This window comes from Cygnus olor, chromosome 1, assembly GCF_009769625.2.
Source record: "Cygnus olor isolate bCygOlo1 chromosome 1, bCygOlo1.pri.v2, whole genome shotgun sequence".
Lineage (NCBI taxonomy): Eukaryota > Metazoa > Chordata > Aves > Anseriformes > Anatidae > Cygnus > Cygnus olor.
The window spans coordinates 116037478-116057006 of record NC_049169.1 but is presented as its reverse complement, the minus strand read 5'-3'; the positions used below and the strand labels follow the sequence as shown (position 1 = coordinate 116057006).

Sequence of the window (19529 nt, the reverse complement as noted above, 5' to 3'; positions counted from 1 at the left end):
ACTTGATGTTGCAAAGGAGATCTGTCTGGGACGTTATGCCATATTAGAAAACTTGTAAATCCTGTAGCAGTGCTTCCGTTAATTTTACATTAGTTACTATGTGTGCACACATAGATTACACTGACAACGTATCAAATTTAAACCAAAACTCTTGAAAACAATGACATGTACGTGGACCCATGAAACTATTCTCTGAAGCCTGTGAAACACACCTGAGAATTCTGAATCCGAATAGTCCCAGGCGACAGTGCTTGTGTCACTACTTGACCTTGTGGAGTGACCACAGTGACTGGCTGATACACTGTCCCCCCTTAAAAAAAATAAAAATATATAGTTAAGTAAAAGCTCTTCAAATATTCTCTTTCAACACAGAAACACATCATCACTGTAGACAATACCACAGGTCTGACAATATATCAATTATTCTATTCTAGTAATGTTAGTGTAGCAGAGAACACATCTCGTATTTTTTCTATATGCAAAAATCCACAAAACAGAACGAAAGAGTAAAACACTCCAGTCTCAAATTATTTAACTAAAATGGTGTTGTACAGAAAGATCTCTTAATATGGTACTTAAACTGCAGCCTCCACTCACATGTACATACCTGGCATACATAGAAATTAAACCAACACTCAAAAACTGTTAAGGCACTCAGTTGTATTAAAACAACAACTTTTCAGGTATTAGAATTCAAACACATTTTATGAAGTATTTGTGTATTTTTTTTTTTGTAACAACTATAAAAGAAAACAAAATGAAGAGCAAGGTGCCAGTTTTTCTTTACTGTGCCATACCTGCCACTGTTGCCATAGTTACATTTCCCTGCTGCAATGCTGATGCTGGCACCATAATCCCTTGGGGACTGAGTGTGCCTGCAATGGCACTTGGAATTTGCTAGAAAAATAAAACAATTAGTTGGTTGATCTTTTTTTCTTTTTTTCTTTTCTTTTTTTTTTAAAGGAGATAAAGCATGCTTGTGTAATTTTGGCTCTAAAAAATACATTTGGAGCTTAAACACAGGATTAGCTTCAAACAGAAAGAGACTTCATTAGAGGTTCATCATTACCTACATTAACTTTCTCATTATCACCAATCATTATCTTTGAAAACCCTCATGAAAGCAACGGTTAGAAAAGACATTAAACTATCTGGAGAAATTTTAGGAGAGAAATGATCCTGAGGTATATAAATACTAAGAGAAAAGGTTTCCAAAGGCATGAGGGATAAAGGACAGATGAAATGGACCTTTGATGCTCTTATTACAAGCATCAAAGCTTTAGAATTTAGCTTTTTAATTATTACCTTAATTCCTTCCAATTCCAAAATAATGTATTACGCATTCAAGGTACCCAATACGTTTTATTCTGCTCAGGATAGTTCCTTCTCAACCCTGACCATGCAAACTCTTGCACATTCCTTAACATGTATGAAAAATCTCCATTGTTACCCAATGCAAGATTCAGTCCCTCCCATCTCTACAGAAGTAAGGCTGTAATGGCCACATAAAAAAAACATTTTAAAAGAAGATTTTTGTCTGATTCCAGGCTCTCCTTTCCACACTTCCAGGTATGAAAACCTAAATAAGGAGCCCAGACAGTGAAGTTTAAGAGTCATCAAGACTCTCCAGAATACATAGCACCAAAAACATTCATAAACCTGAGAAGGACCATCCCTTGTGACTGTATGTCTAGTACATAGCGGGATGGCAGGGCTCACATTTTCCAGCACATAAGAGCAGAAACATCAACCATAATGTAACAACTGTTGTTTCTCAATTTACTACGAAATACAATTGGCTATTGCATTTTGGTATGTCTGTGGTATATAAACTGATATTCACAAGTACACATATGGGTACTGTTCATAACTACAAAGTTATTACAGGTGATATGCAAAGACATATGTCTGAATATCTGGTGGATTAGCTTTGTATTTATCTGTTCATTTCAGAATACAGGCTGTTTATAAAAGTATCAGCCATCTCAATACTTCAGTGATGCACACAAGACTAGGGAGACCTTCCTAATAAGGTGGTTTTTTCCGCCCTCTGTCCATTCTGTTTCCTTGCATCTCTTCCCAACAAAACTGCAAATCCAGACTATTCTGAATATCTCATCTTGCTGTACTGAGGCAAATCATACAAGGAAGACTGACTTAAAAAAAAAAGTGGCTAATTTCTGGTATATTTTAACACATTTGTTCATCAGGCAGTGGCACACAGGTGCACACAAAAAAAACCAACTACTTCTAATCTTAATAACAGATTTTATTTTATTTTATTTTTTTTTTTTTAAAAGTGAGAGAAACTGCAGAAATTGTTTGCAAACTAATAGTAATATATTTATAACTCCCTATGGAAATCTAAGCAAAAATATACTTAATAGTATATGAAACATACCTGAGATTGCACAGGTGAATAAGGACTTCCAGGTTCTCCACTTAATAGAGTTTCACTGTTCATTTTTGTCTTCAGGCAGGCAATGTAGCGACTACAGAAATCCTTGCAGAGTTCATTAACCTTTTCTAGCTCAAGCAGATGGATACGTAGAACTTGGATTGCTTTTACCATCTAGGGAGTGAATTGGGAAAAAAGTTAGAAACGAAATGAAATATTTTTGAAATTAAGTTATTTTCAACATGAAATTTAAGCAAACACTACTTTCCAGTAACAAAGACCATCGGATTAAAACAGAGCTACTGAGTGCTGACTAGAGTTATCATGCTCTGACCACTATGCTCCTGAAAGGTGAAAGGAATGTGTTTGCATGCAAAACCTGTATCATTACATTGCTTAAGTAAACTGTGATACAGGAGATGCAAAACACAACTACAGTATAATCTTTGCCTCTGTCACATGTGTCAGATTAGAAAGCCAGAGCCCAATTAATAAAGAGGTCTAAAAATTTGTCATCTTGTTCAGCAAAGCTTAAAGTAATAAAATAGTTTTTCAATCCTAGAGCTTTGAAGTTCCTTTGCAACTGCATGTCAAATATGAACAAACAACTCTAGGGTAGAATCTCTTGAGAACTTTCGGGTGAAGAGACTGTTTCTGAAACATATGAAAGAGCACTAAAACCAATGAACAAATCCATGTTTAAACATAAATTGAAGCACAGGAGGTACATACGTGATGAGAATACTTATGCTTACTGCGAGAAAAAGACATGTAAGCTTGGACAGCTAATGGTATTTCATACTGCATAAAAATAGCTTAGGTGATTGTAAGGGTCATGGCAGAAGATCGAAAGCTAAAGCCAAATCCAGATGGCCTAAATTTTGATGATGCAGTAGGAAATACAGGACATTCAAATACACACATAACTTATCAGAAAAATAACTGCCTCTTTTTTTTTTTAATGCAATGTACCATCTCCAACATTTACTTGCTATGCTAGATCTGCAAGAAATATATCCTTCAGTTTTATGGATCTGAATAGACTATAATTTTGAAACATAGCGCAGAGCTTGATTTTAGCATTATTTGGAAAAACCTGTCATATGTAAAGGGTCATTTACCTGGCCAGAGCACTGAATACAATGACCAGAAATGATAGCTTACTAAGTCATCCACTTATTTCTAAGTGAAGAAGCCAACTGGGAGCCTAAGTAGCCTTTATACAAAGCACCTGAAGGAGATCAAGGCAGGCAAACTTTTGGGTATGCTCCCCCCTCCCTCATGATGACTTCAGCTTTTATTATGACAGACCTTTTCTCTGTTTTTTTCAGTAGAAGGTATTCCAGCTGTGTGATGGTCACCCAATTAAGAAAATGGTATGTCAAAATAAACTAGAGAAAAAACCCGAAATGAGAACAAAATAGGAAATCTTATCCCTTCTAAGGGCTATACATAAATAAATAAAACTTTAAAAGCCCAGCTGCAGAAAAAAAAGGGCTGTAGACTTGAGGCAGTTAATTCACATTAAAATCCAGTAACCCTTACAATTAAAATCTAGTAACCCTTACGACCTTTGACGCCAAAACCCTTTGAAATCCGGAGTGCTGAGGTATACGGAACAGCAGTCTTCTAGAGCAGCCCTCAGCAGTGGTTGCCTTTAAAACTGTGTTTAAGCACAATCAAGTTAAACTATCCAAATTATCTAGATTTTAACCCAAAACAGAGGTCATCTATGTTTAAATACATTCTGGTCCTTTCAGCATTGTTAACAATTTTCCTGTAATGCTCCAATAGCCAAATAGTTTCAGAGACCAAAATCTCGAATTATAAAATTATTTATAAAAGGCAGAACAACACAGAGAACATAGGTTAAAATAAAATCTGTTTCTGGCTAACGTATCTCATTTTCCCTTTGCTGGGCTGAAACTGAGGCAACAAAAATATGACTTCGGGCATGTAATATTTGAGAGTATTAGTGATGAATTACTTCTGCTTAGTAAGATTTTTTTTTTCCTTTCTTAAATCATTACCCATATCTGTATTATTTATGTATCGGGACTTGTTTGCAGGGGGGAAAAAAAGATAAGAACTTGAACAGAGTTTCAAACAGATGGTTGATATCTGATGTGAAAACCGAATTCAAGTCAAACCTAACCATAAACCAAGGATTAAGCAACAATAGCCAGGTTTCTGCAGACCCACACCACTCTTAGAGGAAGCTGTGCTACTGTGGTTAGAAAGGCAAACAGAAATTTGTAAATACACCATGCCTGTCACCAGGACTTATTTACAACCACACTAACTGTGGCCATACGGCTCATTGTCTCTTGCAGCACGGGTGGAGCAAATTTACATTTGCTGCCTCAAGTTCACGTTTTCCTTGAAACGAAAAAAGAACCACTAAAAACTTCTGATAGAACCACCCACACTGAACAAAGCTAACAAAGGAATGCCTCCAGACAGATCACAGCAGCAGCAATATTTCATTCTCATTTTCTAAGAATGCGTAGCTTCAATTCTACAAAAACCATGCTTTTGTTGTGTAGTGCTACTGAGTAGAATCTGCCATAGCACTAAGAAATTGTAAAAGCCACTTGATTCAGCCTTTTCAGCTGTGAGAAATAAACCTCAGAGAAATGCAGAAATACGTAAGTAAACATTAGATACAGGGATATTGTCAATATTGTTGTAAATAAAGGCAATGGTAAGCTACTAAGCAGAGAAAGAAAAAATTACTGAAAAATTTACAATTCTTGGTAAAACTGCTATTGAGAGCATATTCACGTATAAATATAACCTACCTGGAAACATCTTTAGTTCTAAAATGGTTTAGATTGTGCCTTTGTCCTGTCTTTTCAGTGCCTTAAGCACGTGGTACAGAGGGGCATAGAATACACTATGCACTGCATTAGTCATTATCCCCAGATCACCCTTGTTCAAGTAAAACATAAACCCACATTATTTTATGGACTTCAAGGGATACAGTACAGGCATATGGCAAATATATATGTAGACAACATATCTGAAAGATCCTATGTATACTGACAAACAACCTTCTCATTCAATAACTGTTCTCATTTCAAAAGCAATTAAATTATGTCCATATGTCCATTCATAGTTCATCTGGCTTCCCAAGCAAATCCTTATACAGGGATTTAGGTCTTCAGGGGAAGAACACAAAGTCTGGCACAGGTGGCATTTGGTTTTCATTTGTTTTGTTTTGATAACCTCTCTCTCCTGTTTCGAGTCCCCAGCTATGTGGCCAGGGGTCTGTGAAGCCTTACCAAAGTAATGTTTGATGAAGAAACTCAAAAATATGGCTTGTACCCTCAGAGAGAATATCAACATGACATCCATTGGTTTCATCACCACTACAACTTTTCCTGACAACTGAAAATGCAATAGCATAGTCTTTCAGAACAGGCTACTGAACCAAAAATCCTCACCCCAAATGAAACAAAAAACCTCAGGGGTCTTCAAAAAGGGCAGTGTCCTGTTCAAATACAAAAGTGAGAACATATGTAACACATCGTATTTTGTATAATCTCTAGGCTGAATAAAGCTTTATGTAACCTACTCTGACCTCACAGCTGACCCTGTTTTGTGCAAGAGGTTGGACTACAGACCTCCTGTGTTCTTGAGCTCCTAATCCATCATGAATCATCCTATGGTCCTATGAACGTGGTGAAATTAAACAAAAACCAAACCAAAACAACAACAAGAATAACACCCATATATCGGAAGAGTTTACTCTGAATTGAAGCTATTCAAGAAATAGGAACCCTCCTGAAGCAATGTGATGTTTCTGCAATGACTGGGTTAACAGCAAGCAACAAAAAAGTGTTAAGTTCTGAATGTCTTAAAACGTAACTGTAAAAAGCTCTAAAAATTATCTGCAAATATTCATGCTGAACAACTTAGATATGGAGGAATCCATCCATGTTCATTGCAAAAACAAAAGGGGGCTAAAGGAGAACAAAGGGAGGATGGTTCATTGTCCTGTTAGCAAATCAAAGAACTTTTCTATCTGTCAAAATGAGACGGAGATGCCAAGTGTAAGCAGCTTCAATAGATAACACTCCATAGTATAAGGATACCTTTGAGCACTCTTTCAGAGAGAAGCAGGTGCATTTGGGAATGTCTGTCTAGAAACACAGACCATCAAGATCTGTGGTTCTTGACAGCAAACATCTCTTCTGATGCTGACACTTGACCTGAGGACTAAGGTGTAACACACAGCAACAGTCCAAGGATGAGGAAAAAGTTAAAGCTCTGAGAAAGAAAGCACAGGATTCCAGTCTAGCAAGTTAGATACAAACATGACCATCAGCTTCTGCTTCTTTCCTGCTGGGACTAGGATTTGAAAAGGGGAGGTCTGCAACACTTTGTGCAGATGATTGGCACTTAAATCAAGTTCAGAGAAGACCGCTGAAGAAATGGTCAGAATGAGTGACCAAAAATCAGAAAGAAAAACAAAACTGTTGAAAACCTAAAATATGTCTAAAAGACGTTTTCAGATAGAGGATAATTCTGGCTTCAACAATATCGTGTGCCATACATGGATAGAAGAGCTATATTTATTGCATGAAACCATAACCTTGTACTTCTCTCTTTTACCTCCCTGAGTAGTCTAACCTGTGTAGAGCCAATGAAAGTGGAAGTGAAAATTTTCAAAGTTCTACTTGGGGCCAATAGCACTTGAAAATCAAACACAAAAGCCACCAAAGAAAAGCCACTTTCCTTACGTTTTCAAAAGGGATGGACTGGAACTCCTGGGAGAGTGTCAGTCCAAAACCAACTACCTCTTCTGACTGGAAGATGGAACCTGTGTTAAAGCCAAAGACATAGCTAAAATGTCAAGACTTCCTAGATCCAAGGGCAAGCTGATAGAATCTGTCCAGGAGCTGACAGATTCTTGGGTTTCTTTCAATAGATCTTAGAACTGAACTTTGCACTGTCCTGTGATGCACTCTTCCTTGGAAAGAAGAAAAGCATCTCATATACCTCTTGGACGAAGGAAGAGAGGACTGGCACTTCATGCTTCAGGGGAGCCATAACAGAGCTTTGAGTTTCTTTCTTTTAAGCATTGCAGTTTTTGAACACAAATCGTGTCTGGTTCTATCACATAAATGCACATAAAGAAAAAGAACAGGAACATAGCAATAACCATGCAAAGTCAAATACAAAAAAAAAAAAGCTTAATCCAGTCCATGTCACAGAGTACCTTAAAAATTCATTTAATGAATGTTCCATGAGGAAGTGCCATTTCCCTTCTTCTTCCCAAATTCTTCTTTGAGAAATTCTTGCTCTTTTAAATTGGCATTAGGCATCTGCACAAGGTCTGACCCAATCCAGGAGCCATCAATATTAATGGAAATGCTGCCATCCCTTTCACTGCCAGCTCTCTATTTTGACAATGTGTCTGACAAAAACTTGCGCATGACACTGCAAAAATAAAAGGCCTAGTGTTTCCAAGCTTATTACTACTTCTGTGTTGACCATAACCCTTTGCCACGCTGTTCCAAGATCACCAACTAAAGGTCTTGGAGTGGTTAACTAGAAAGAATAGTCCCTTCAGTTGGAAGGGACCTTCAAAGATCATCTAGTCCAATTGCCCGACCACATCAGTGCTAACCACAAGTTAGAGTATTAATATGAAGAACAGAAGCCCTTCACATAGTGAATCAAAAAGATTGAAATATGGTTTAGAGGCCAGACCTAGCAATATATGAGACAAGAAAATCCTTAAAATGAAAACTTGTGTGGATGTTACCCGTATTTCTCAGTGCTGACATCCTTTGTGCTACCACAAATGCTGGAAACCACTGATTAATGGAGAATGGAAACCAGAATGCCAAACTAGCAAGAAGTAATCTAGACCTTAGCTTACTAAGAACTACTGAAGGTAGAACAACCTAACACTGCTCTTAATGAACTTGCTTTCTGGTCAAATTGATCTAATATCCATGCCTTCCAGATTAACATTCTGCAGTCCTCTGGATGAAAAACAAGCTTTTCCTTTGGAATATTCAAGGCATTTCAAGTGTGTGCGCAGCATGTATCATTGCAAGGATCATGAGAGCCCCCACAACTAGTATATGTGACACTTCAAAACTTCTGGTATCAGGTATACAGGCAGCAATGGGGCCAGTTAAGGCTGGTAGAGACACTGAAATGACATTCTGCTGCTTTGGAGCCGTTGGTTTAAACCTCTGTCACAAACAAAACAACTATGTGGAGCAGTTTAGTTCTGCATGCCATTGCCTAAAATGAGCAAGAGGAAAAAAAAATAAACTGGCTGAATAATTGTCCAATTTTCTTACTTGAGTCAGGCCTGTGACTCTTGTTCTAATAGGACTTGAGCGCAAGTCTTTATAGCACTATAATGGTCGATTCGTCTCAGTTCAGTTCTGGCTCCAAGTTGAATGATTGCTTCCGAGCAAGCATTTATACCTTATTTGTTTGACTCTGTTGTAGTCAGATAAGAGCACAGGTGGAAAACCAGTAGTCACCTGGCCTCCTTGCTCCACCCTTCTGGCTTGTTCCAATTATCAGTCTCTGCTAGATTATTCTTTCAAGTGAATGGTTTATTTAACATTGGAGGTAAAAAGGACAGCAAAAACAGAAGACATAACAAAGGTGCACCGTATTAGAGTCCCTCTCTACTACAAAATTTTCAATCTATATTAAAATGTGTAAATTTATGTGACACAAGGGAGAAAAAAACCTGCCACTAAACCCAGCTACAGTCTTCTCTATGCAACCACCAATAATTCAAGCTGAAGAGTTTGAAGAATGTACCAGGTATTTCACAACTTGACAGAAACTCTTCTGCCTGCTGCCCCTGACAAAGCAAATGGCCTGACAGAATGCCAGCTGCGCAGAGCCCCCGGCCCTCAGGACAGGCAGAGGGGAAGTCACACTCAGATTTCGTTTGGTATCTAGTAACAGCAACTCATAGCTAACAATGTCACTACACATCAGGAATTCAATGCCAAAGGTAAGTTGATTTTGCAACTTGGTTCCAGTTTCAAACAGTACTGGTATCAGCGGCCATGGAACACAAGGCATAAACAAATACTTCCTCATCCTCTTAAAGCAAAGTCAACCAAATTCATGCAGCCCTTCAATAACAGAAAATACTACATAAACCAAGAGACTTTGTGACCACTAAAATCAGAAACAGGTAAATCAGGAGGAAGGAATATTTGAACACCGTAGACCCATCTACAACCAGTGTAAGCTAGATCTAAGAGAATGTTTATCTACAACCAGAAGCACATGAAGCAGGCTGAAGCATTCAGGATCTTTGGGAAGGAGACCTCTGAAGGCTCACAGAATAGTTGAGGTCAGAAGGGACCTCTGGCAATTGTTTAATCCAGACCCCTGCTCAAAGCAACTACAGCATGGCGCTCAGGACCATGTCCAGATAGGTTTTGACTGTCTCCAAGGATGGAGACTCTACATCCTCTCAGGGCAACCTGCTCTAGTATTCAACCTCCCTTACAGTATTTTTTTTTTCCTTATGCCTTAATGGAATTTCCCGTATTTCAATTTAAATCCACTTCCTCTTGCTTTTTCATTGGACACCGCTGAAAAGAGTCAGACTGTTTTCTTTACTTCCCCATGATCCTCTCTGAGTCTTCTCTGTTCCAGACTGAACAATCCCAGCTCTCTCAGCCTCTCTTGTACGAGAGATGCTCTAGTCCTTTAACTACCATCACGGTCCTTCGCTCGACTCACCCCAGTATCTTTATGACTAGTAGTGAGGAGCCCAGAACAGCACCCATCACTCCAAATGTGCCTCACCAGGGCTGAATTGAGGGAAAGAATCAGCTCCCTTGACCTACCACTAGCGTACTTCCTAAAACAGCCCAGGGATGTTGAATTTCTTTGCTGCAATGATGCATTGCTAGCTCGTGTTCAATCTGGTGTCTACCAGGACACTCAGGCCTTTTTTTTTCCCCCCAGCAAAGCTGCTTTCCACCTTGTTGGCCCACAGTACGTACTTCCACATGGGTTTGTTCTTCCCCAGGTGCAGTACTTGGCATTTTCCTCTGCTGAACTCTCCATCAGATTCCTGTTGGCCTATTTCTTCAAACTGTAAAAGTGAATGGTGACACAGCACTCTGGTGCCCCAGCCACTCCTTCAAGTTCTGTATGATCCTGTGACCTGCCAGCTTGCTGAGGGTACACTCTGTCCCATCATCTGGGTCATTAGCAAAGATGTTAAACAGTGTTGGTCCTGGTCTCAACCCCTGGAGTATGCCACTAACAACTACCCTTCCACTGGACTTCATGCTGCTGATCACAATCCTTTGAGCCCAGCAGTTCACCCAGTTTTCATTCCAGTTCACTGTCCAGTTATTTAGTCCGTATTTTATCAGCTTGTCTATGAGAATATTACAGGCGATCATGTCAAGTCTTAACTGAGGTCAAAATAAACCACAACCACATGCATTGCTCTCTCTTCAACCACTGAGCTACACCTACTAGATTCCAACTATTAGATTTCAGATATTCGTCTCAGATTTGTCTGCCTGACAAATCTGGTGGCCTTCCATGACGGGGTTACAGCATTGGTGGATAGGGGAAGAGCAACTGACACCATCTACCTGGACTTGGGCAAAGCATTTGACACCATCCCAAATGACAGCCTTGTCTCTAAATTCCAGAGACATGGATTTAACAGACGGACCACTCGGTGGATGAGAAATTGGCTGGATGGTCACACTCAGAGAGATGTGATCAACAGCTCCTTGTCCAGGTGGAGACCAATGATGAGTGGCATTCCTCAGGGGTCGGTATTGGGACTGGCGCTACTTAAAATCTTTGTAGGTGACACGGACAGTGGAACTGAGTGCACCCTCAGCAAATTTGCCGATGACACCAAGCTGTGTGGTGTGGTCAACATGCTGGAGGGAAGGGATGCCATCCAGAGGGACCTGGGCAGGCTTGAGAGGTGGGCCTGTGTGAACCTCAAGAGGTTCAACAAGGCCAAGTGCAAGGCCCTGCATCTGAGCTGGGGCAGTCCCTAGCACAAATACAAGCTGGGCAGAGAATGGCTTGAGAGCAGCTGGCCCTGGGCGTGTTCATTAGTGAGAAGCTTGACATGAGCCGACAATGTGCGCTTGCCGCCCAGAAAGCCAACTGTATCCTGGGCTGCACCAAAAGCAGTGTGGTCAGCAGGGCAAGGGAGGTGATTCTGCCCCTCTGCTCTGCTCTTGTGACACCCCACCTGGAGTGCTGCGTTCAGCTCTGCGGCCCCCAGCACAAGAAGGACATGAAAGTATTAGAGCAAGTCCAGAAGAGGGCCACGAGGATGACCAAGGGGCTGGAGCACCTCTCCCATGAAGACAGGCTGAGGGAGCTGGGGTTGTTCAGCCTGGAGAAGAGAAGGCTCTGGGGAGTCCGGGAGTCCTCGTAGCAGCTTTCCAGTGCCTACAGGAAAGCAGGAGAGGGTCTCTGCCAGGGAGCATAGTAATAGCACAAGGAGTAATGGCTTTAAATTAAAAGAAGGTAGATTTAGATTAGATCTAAGGAAGGAATCAATTACTATGAGAGCGGTGAGACACTGGCACAGGTTGCCCAGAGAAGCTGTGGATGCCCCATCCCTGGAGGTGCTCAAGGCCAGGCTGGATGGGGCTTTGGGCAGCCTGGTCTGGTGGGAGGTGTCCCTGCCCATGGCAGGGGGTGGAACCAGGTGGGCTTTAAGGTCCCTTCCAACACAAACTATTCTGTGATTCTATCACTCTCAAAAGTTGGGATTAGAGGGATAAGGGAAAACAGCATGTGTGTTGAACTCTGAGTCATGAAAGAAAAAAACTGAAACTTAGCAAGTTAGCAGACCCACTTAATGCAAAACAGAACTAATTCTCATTTTCATTTTGAGGGAAGTAGTGGAGGCAAATATACTTACAAAAGTTTTTGGAGAAAAAGACATGGAGATTTGTGTTGGTGTTTTTAAATTCACAGCCAATGTACAGCACGCAAGAGATGCCACTGATAGCAGCAACGAAAAACAATTAACATACCACAGAGTAAACAAGATAAAGAAGCAATTCTAAAATTATACACATTCCTGGTAGTCAGCTTTTCATATAACTGTGTCAATTAACAAGATGCTGAAACTGGTACATTATTTAGAGAATTTCATGTGCAATTGACTCTTTAACAACCAACAGTCCCACAGGATTTTGTACACGGCAAAATAGTATTTGTTATGAACTGCAGTTTTTACCTTGGATTTAGTCCTCCTCAGAAAGTAATGGCCCTTTAAAGTATTTATTCATCAATAATCCACTTCATTATTATTATTATTATTAATTTATATGAATGCTTTCCTGTTCAAAAGGAATCGGAAATGATAGTACCAGTGCCCCACAGCTGCCAAAGATTTCTCCACCACAATGAATGAGCCATACTCTTCACTGGCAGTCTCATTATAACTGTTCTGAAGTACTTATTTTCCGCTTACCTATAAGACAATCATTATATCGTGCTACCAGTATTTCATAAACATAATATTACACCACTGAAATTTCAAATTATATTAAAAAAAAGCACCCCATACCACCGCTTCTCACAACAGAGCAGTAACTAAAAAAGAGAATAATTTTTTCCCTTTGCCTTAATTTTTCTTCTTTCAAATTCTATTTTTATTTCCTACAGAGGCAACAGTCATTCTGCAACTGGGTTTATCCATGAAACTGTTTTAGTATGTGTATAGTCAATAATTCCTTCTAACTAGATAACTAAATCACTGTCTTTATCAGTAAGTATTTCTCAAGTGAGCTGCATCAAAGATCTAATGATTAAGCCATGAAACTGAGATTTTGGGGTTTCAATTCTGTTCTAGTTGTAGCTTTGGTCGAAGTGGCCAATGCCTGTTCTTCAATTCTTCATTTATAAACTGAAGAATCTTTACACTAATACTGAAAGTATCGTTATGTATCATGTTATGCACCCTCCTTTACCTGCTTTCCCATCTGAAGTGCATATTTGAATTTCAATGAGCCTCAGAATGTTTCCAAACTGAAAACAAAAGCCTCTGTAAAACAAACAGCTCCACAACCCAAGCTGTAAGAGAGTTTTGTAAAAGCACTCTTGAAGATGGACTAATGCAAAGTGAGTTGTGTTAAATTCATGCATCCTTAAAGAATATTTAAACTAAGGTGACTTTACATTTACATAGATTAAGATCATTAACATGATACATTAGGCTATTTCCATCCCAGGCACTGTAAAACTTACAATGAAAAGGATGTAACAAATAGCTGAGAAAGGTAACTTCCTATACCTTTTTAGCTTGTCGTAAAAGCTTGCCTCATTCTGCAGCCTGCTGCCTTCTGCTTTCTTTTCTCTCACATTGCTCTAAACATACCTAGAGACTCTTGCAGCTTTACTTTCAATGACGATATTTAAATACTGCCTTCCCAGAGCTTCAGTGCACTGAATATCAGTCTATAAGTCATAAAGTGCTTGGAACAAAGTCAGGTTATACAAAGTGACTATTTAGTCTGCCTAAAAAAACAGCCAAAAATCAGCCCTGTTTTGCAACCCTATGCACCCCTCCTTACATGCTGTTCACAGTACCACTACTGCCACTTCTAAACAGCATCTCCTAAGCCTTGGTTCTGTTTAGAGGTTTTCTCCAGGTATGTTATCTTAGCCTCCCACACAGGATATTAATTGTGCACATAAGTCTTTCTAAATAACAGCTTTAAAACATTACTCTTTCCAATTGTTGTTTACAATTACAGTCCATTTAGATTTGTTTGTGAACTTCAACAGTTTAAGTAGCTTTTTCTCCTATGAAGTAGACTCAAAGACAAAGACTTGTTTTATTACACAGTCACCTTAAAGGAAAAGGTTTTCCAAAACAAAACGAAGCCCTGTAGGTAAACACTTGACCCCTATAATTCTAGCAACTCTTGAACATGATAAAATTGATTTGCGACATGACTCTAAAGTGAAGAAGGCAAGTAGACAGTTTAGAAACCAGCGAGCCAAGAGAGGTGTTCTCTAGAGAATATGATTCAAGAGGGAGACTAAGGGACCAGGGAAATGACTTCACCACAGGAAGGAGTTTCAGAAATCTTAATGAAGACAACAACATACAGACATTTTTCTTACATGCCAAAGAGTTTTTAAGCTCATCTTACTAACAGCTCTGCTCCCACATTAACTATATGAATCCTGATTAAGAAAAAGTTGAAGAAACTTACACCCATGGTATGCTTTTGATATACGTCATATGCTCAACAACTTAAAATTGATTTGCAGCATCAACCTGGCTATGGAAAGCAGATGTTTCTGCTCATCCCTAATACATTGATCAGCCAGTTTAGAAACCCATATGGGAAACAACTGTGAAGGATCTAATAAAAGTTTACAGATAAAGGAGAAAGAAAAAGGGACTGTTTCTCAGCTTTAACATAATAAAAAAATATCCTTTATAGGAAGAAACAACTGAGGGGAAGCTATAAGCACCAGTTGCCACATGAAATTAGGAAAAAGAAACAAACATGATGATTCTTTCAGAAATAAAGTGAACAGTTTACACTTACCAGATTATCAGTCTCTGGATCTTCACAGAAAAAGGGTTTTCCTTCTTTCTCCTGCTTCCTTACAAAATTTTCAATATCTACATCAAAACTTGCAGAAGTTGTGCCTTCTGAGCCTTGGGTAGATTGTTCACATTTTTCAAATAATAGTGCTAACAAGGGAAATAGTGGGTGCCTAGAATGAAAGTTAAAATATATGAATAAGTATTTTTGCTTATGTACGCTACTAAAAAGAGAGCTATCTAGCTCATATAAGGTAACAGTCACTCTCACAAGAAACAGAGAGACAAGTCTTGGAGGAGAATGCACATAACATTACTGGCTACAGCAGAACACGATGAAAGCTTGTTTTTCCGTTTTGATTTACCACACAACCTAGAGGCAAGTAAAGCAGCAAAATAAGTCTATTTAAACAAACAGAACAATCACAATCTAAAGAGCTGTGACATGCTATTTCATTTACTGTAATTGAGTGGCAAGAGATACATTAAATACAACGCATTAGAAATGGGGATTAAGACTTACAAATAGGATGAATAGAGATTTAAACTTATTTAAAGTCCAAAATGAATAAATAAATCATTTATTCTTCAATGTGGGCCTTATTTCTACGTCACAAATAACATTACAGCACTGGCTACAGTGTGCACACTATACTTAGAGGCCTCCTATAAAATAGGTTAGAATGGCTCAGAGCAGAAGACGCTTTTGTCAGCACAAATCTGCAGACAAGTGGGTATGTCTTTCTACTTTTTTAACCTGCAAACTGGTAATAATAGTGTGTTTATAAAGCATTTAAAATGGAAGAAAAATGAAAGAACATTTAAATTCATCAAAACTGAATGTACTGCTCAGCACAGCACTTAACACTAGAAAAACCTCAAATTATTGTGTTTACACATCCACATTTAATTCAGTTTGAGCTAATTTCTGGACAATAGATCATAATCCCTAAAGAAAATGGAGTAAAGATTGACCTAGTTGCAATAAAATCCCACATTAAAAATGAAAAGCACAGTATAACAAATAGTGAGCACAACTCAACAGTCGCTCACTAAATTGCACTTGCTCTTTAAAAGCAGCCAGCTTTAGAATATCCTTAGAACTATGCTGAAATAGAAAGAATCCCACAATAAAGGGAAGTTGTTTTTTTTTTGGATAAATAATAACAGTGAAGTTAACTTGATCTCCTTCTTTCCCTGGATACTACTACTGAGGCAGATAGCCAAGATATCATCTGATTTTAAGCTGCCTATATTATTAAAAAAACCATAAAACAACAAAAAACCAAACCTCTCTTTACCCTTCAAAAGACAGAGCGTGAGTCCATTACTACCTGTAAATGGCCTGCTTGTCTGCATCCATTGGAGTTTGAGATTCTACAGGGGCAGGACTCACCCCTTCTGCATCAGTTTCAGAGCAGTTGGGATCTTGTTCAGTTTTTAACTCTGTTACTACTTGCATCTGTAGAAAAAGGATAAGTTACTGTAGATCTGTATGCTTGACATAAAATAAGTGTACTGTTTTCTAAGGAAATAGCAATGCAAAGGGCTACTAAATTGCCAGAAGGTTGGTATGACTTGGCAATTACACAAAAAGCCACAGCAGTAACAAAAAGCTCTTTTAATCCTTGAGACTTTTTGATAGGTGGTATAAAGGTCATTTCAAGTTTCAGCACTCAGCTCTAAATTGGAGCTACAGATATTAGTAAATTGTTAAAGCATTTTGTCTTCAAAGTGGTGATTTCTGAAGCAGGCTAGACTCCATTGCTCCAAAGATCTTACAAGGATGTCCACATAAAAATCGTTTAGGATGGAAGCAACAGAAAAGAAAAGCTTCTGCTCTGAGTGTTCTTATTTCTTATTGTACATTATATCAAGATACAGGAAAAGAGAGACCCTGAAGTCTTTATTACCAATTAAAACGCACATTTTCTTACAAAACTAAAATATCATCCTACCAATCTCTCAGTTATCAGGAGCGTAACTTTCACCACTCAAATTTACATGTTGAGATAAGAAGTTATTTTAGGAATATCAAGCTCCTGGAAAAACCAGTGATAACTCCTTCTACAATTCCAATTAACAAAAACATTTTGACAAATTTTGTTGGGGGGGGGGGGGGGGGGGGGGGAGTGTAAGTACCTACCATTGAGAAATATTTTTAAAGATATATCTGCCAGTTTATCTAAACGCGATTCACATATTCATACACAACAAATTTAGTCACCTCTTGTAAAAGCTGTCAGTCTAAAACGATAAATTTCCATGAGAGGGAAAAAAAATCTGTCTGGATTGATGGTCTGCAAGCAAGCAGAGCAAGAAAAAACTGCAAAAAGGTAGAAAAAAATAGAAAGCCCTATGGAACTACTTAAAAGACTGAACAACTCCACAGTCCCCATGACTGTGTGAAATACCTCCTCACGTTACCATTATTGATCCCACCTGTGGGGTCAACAACTGCTGAATTCCACACTGCTGTTCCATTAGCGGCGTGGCTGCAGATGAACACCTGTCTTCCAGGGGACAGCTTTTCTGCTTCCCTATGGCTTTTTCCTGCCCGTTGCCTCCACCCTCCCTGTATGTTACCATCCACACGTTCAGCTGTTTGTTTGCAAAGCCCCGATTGCCTCACCAGCTGTATTTCGGAGCACAGCACCACAGTCTGCCACCACTGGAAAAACAACGTACAGACACAGCTTCTACCCAGCCCATCCTGCATTGCACTGGGTGGCTGGTAATGCCTTGGGGGCCCTTCACAGGTGGTGGAAGTGGTTTTCCCTATCGTCTCCAGCTAAATATCTCTCAGAGTAAGTGGTACCTTAAAGGGGAGTCATAGTCATCCCCCCACAACCCAATGCCTTGGTTTTCTCCCTTTTGAGCACTGGCAGCTTCTGTACAAAATAAGTTGCTGTGATCTTTTCTACTTTAACCCTAGCAAGTTTTATCTGGAGCAGAGACAGATGCTAGGTATCACCATGCAGTCAGAATTGACACCTTTAGAAATGAACTTAAGACTGCAATCCTCTGCCCTCTTTCCCCTTTGATATATGTACATGTCACAGGAACCCTCTGAGAGGGAGGGGAGCTGCCCGCCAGGAACTATCAGAGAATCTGACTCTGACACAACTTCATCTATTTCCACACAAGGTAAGCAAAAGGCCTTTACACCGCCTCAATGAGGGCCTGAGAGAACTGAAAGGTGTGTGCTTTATTACCTGTCAGGGACATGTTCATGCAAAATAGGAACCTGAGCAGACGACACAGTATCCAACCCAGTACAGCATCCTACCTCATAAAAAGCTTCCTCAGCAAGCAGAGATGATTTTTAAACCAGAATGCTTGCAAAAATGATGCAACTTAATGAACTAATTTCTTGGCTAATGACAAGAAGGAGGAGCAAAATAAGAGGGGGTGACTCCTACAAGTGATTATAAATGTTGAGCCACAGATCTGCAGACTTTGAAGGTGGAGATTGTGTTTAGTTAGGGCTCTACCTTGCTAGGAAGAGAAAAGAAAGAACTCACTTCAAACTGTGAGCTATTTTCTGTGGGCCATTTCTACATTACAAAAGAAGCAGGCACCAAAATTACCTGCCTATATTGGTCACCGAGTTGAAAGCACAAAACAAATGGAAAAAAAATGATCTCTCCCAATGTGTTCTATACAAAACCACATCCTACTTTCACTGAAGTGACACAGAGTGGCATGTATTTGCTGAGGGAATAAAGTAAAAGATGTAAGACAGGTGAGAAGAGAAAGAAATTAGAATTGCAATAAAAACAGCAGACAACAACAAAAAAGCAATAATCTCAGATTGCATTCAGATAAACATTTTTCTTTTATAAAAGAGATGGAAAAAGTTGCCATTTTTCTTCTGACAGTTCACCACTGTTGCCATCTGCTGACAGAAGTACTGGTATTTACTGCTTAGGGCTGACACAGTAATGTAAAAATGGGTCTTCAGAGTACAGGCCACTGGCATGGCTTGTCTCCAATTAACAGTATTTTAATTTAGCAATTCAAATTGTTGCAATACACAGCCTGTTGTACAAAAAAGAAACATCATGTCCAGACATATCCTACTATGCTTCCTAATTCTAGCTGTTTGTTAACAGAAATAATAGACTGGAAGAGCAATTCTTATCCATAAGCTCCTTATAGTAATTGAAGTATTTTATCAGTTTTCAGTGTGCATTATAATTGCAACAATTCAAACTAGCATATAACAGATATGCTAGATAACTAGATAACTAAATTTATAGATAGTTCCAGATAACCATATTGTTCTATAGATAGTTCTAGATAACTAAATTTATTCTTCGTTGCTCAAGACCAAGAGCCTATGGCTGCCTAAATGTCATCTGACTATTGTAATTGCAGACACATAGGAACACCAAAGAATCGTGTACTCAAAATATTAATGATACACACCTGACTTTCCTAAAAATAAGAGCATTACAGCACACAATCTACAGCAGAATCAGAAGAAAACCCCTTACCTACCCATTCTTCCAGAAGTTATGCGAAGTCATGCAAAGATCAACTTTTAATTGAAAGCTTTTA

The 19529-nt window shown here is 39.1% G+C and overlaps 1 protein-coding gene across 5 annotated transcripts in view; it reads right to left on the bottom strand.

Annotated features, from left to right (window-relative positions):
- PKNOX1 (PBX/knotted 1 homeobox 1) overlaps positions 1–19529 on the bottom strand; it is a 47444-nt gene that overhangs the window by 13524 nt on the left and 14391 nt on the right. For 4 of the 5 annotated variants that reach the window (XM_040545409.1, XM_040545406.1, XM_040545410.1 and 1 more), the window contains 5 exons: positions 16301–16428; positions 14968–15139; positions 2402–2572; positions 798–897; positions 213–310 (listed from right to left, as the gene is read on the bottom strand). In XM_040545409.1, coding sequence (XP_040401343.1) covers positions 213–310; positions 798–897; positions 2402–2572; positions 14968–15139; positions 16301–16428 — 669 coding nt within the window. Of the gene's footprint in view, positions 1–212; positions 311–797; positions 898–2401; positions 2573–14967; positions 15140–16300; positions 16429–17193; positions 17277–19529 lie in introns of those variants that run through there. The other variant, XM_040545411.1, reaches the window with a different exon arrangement.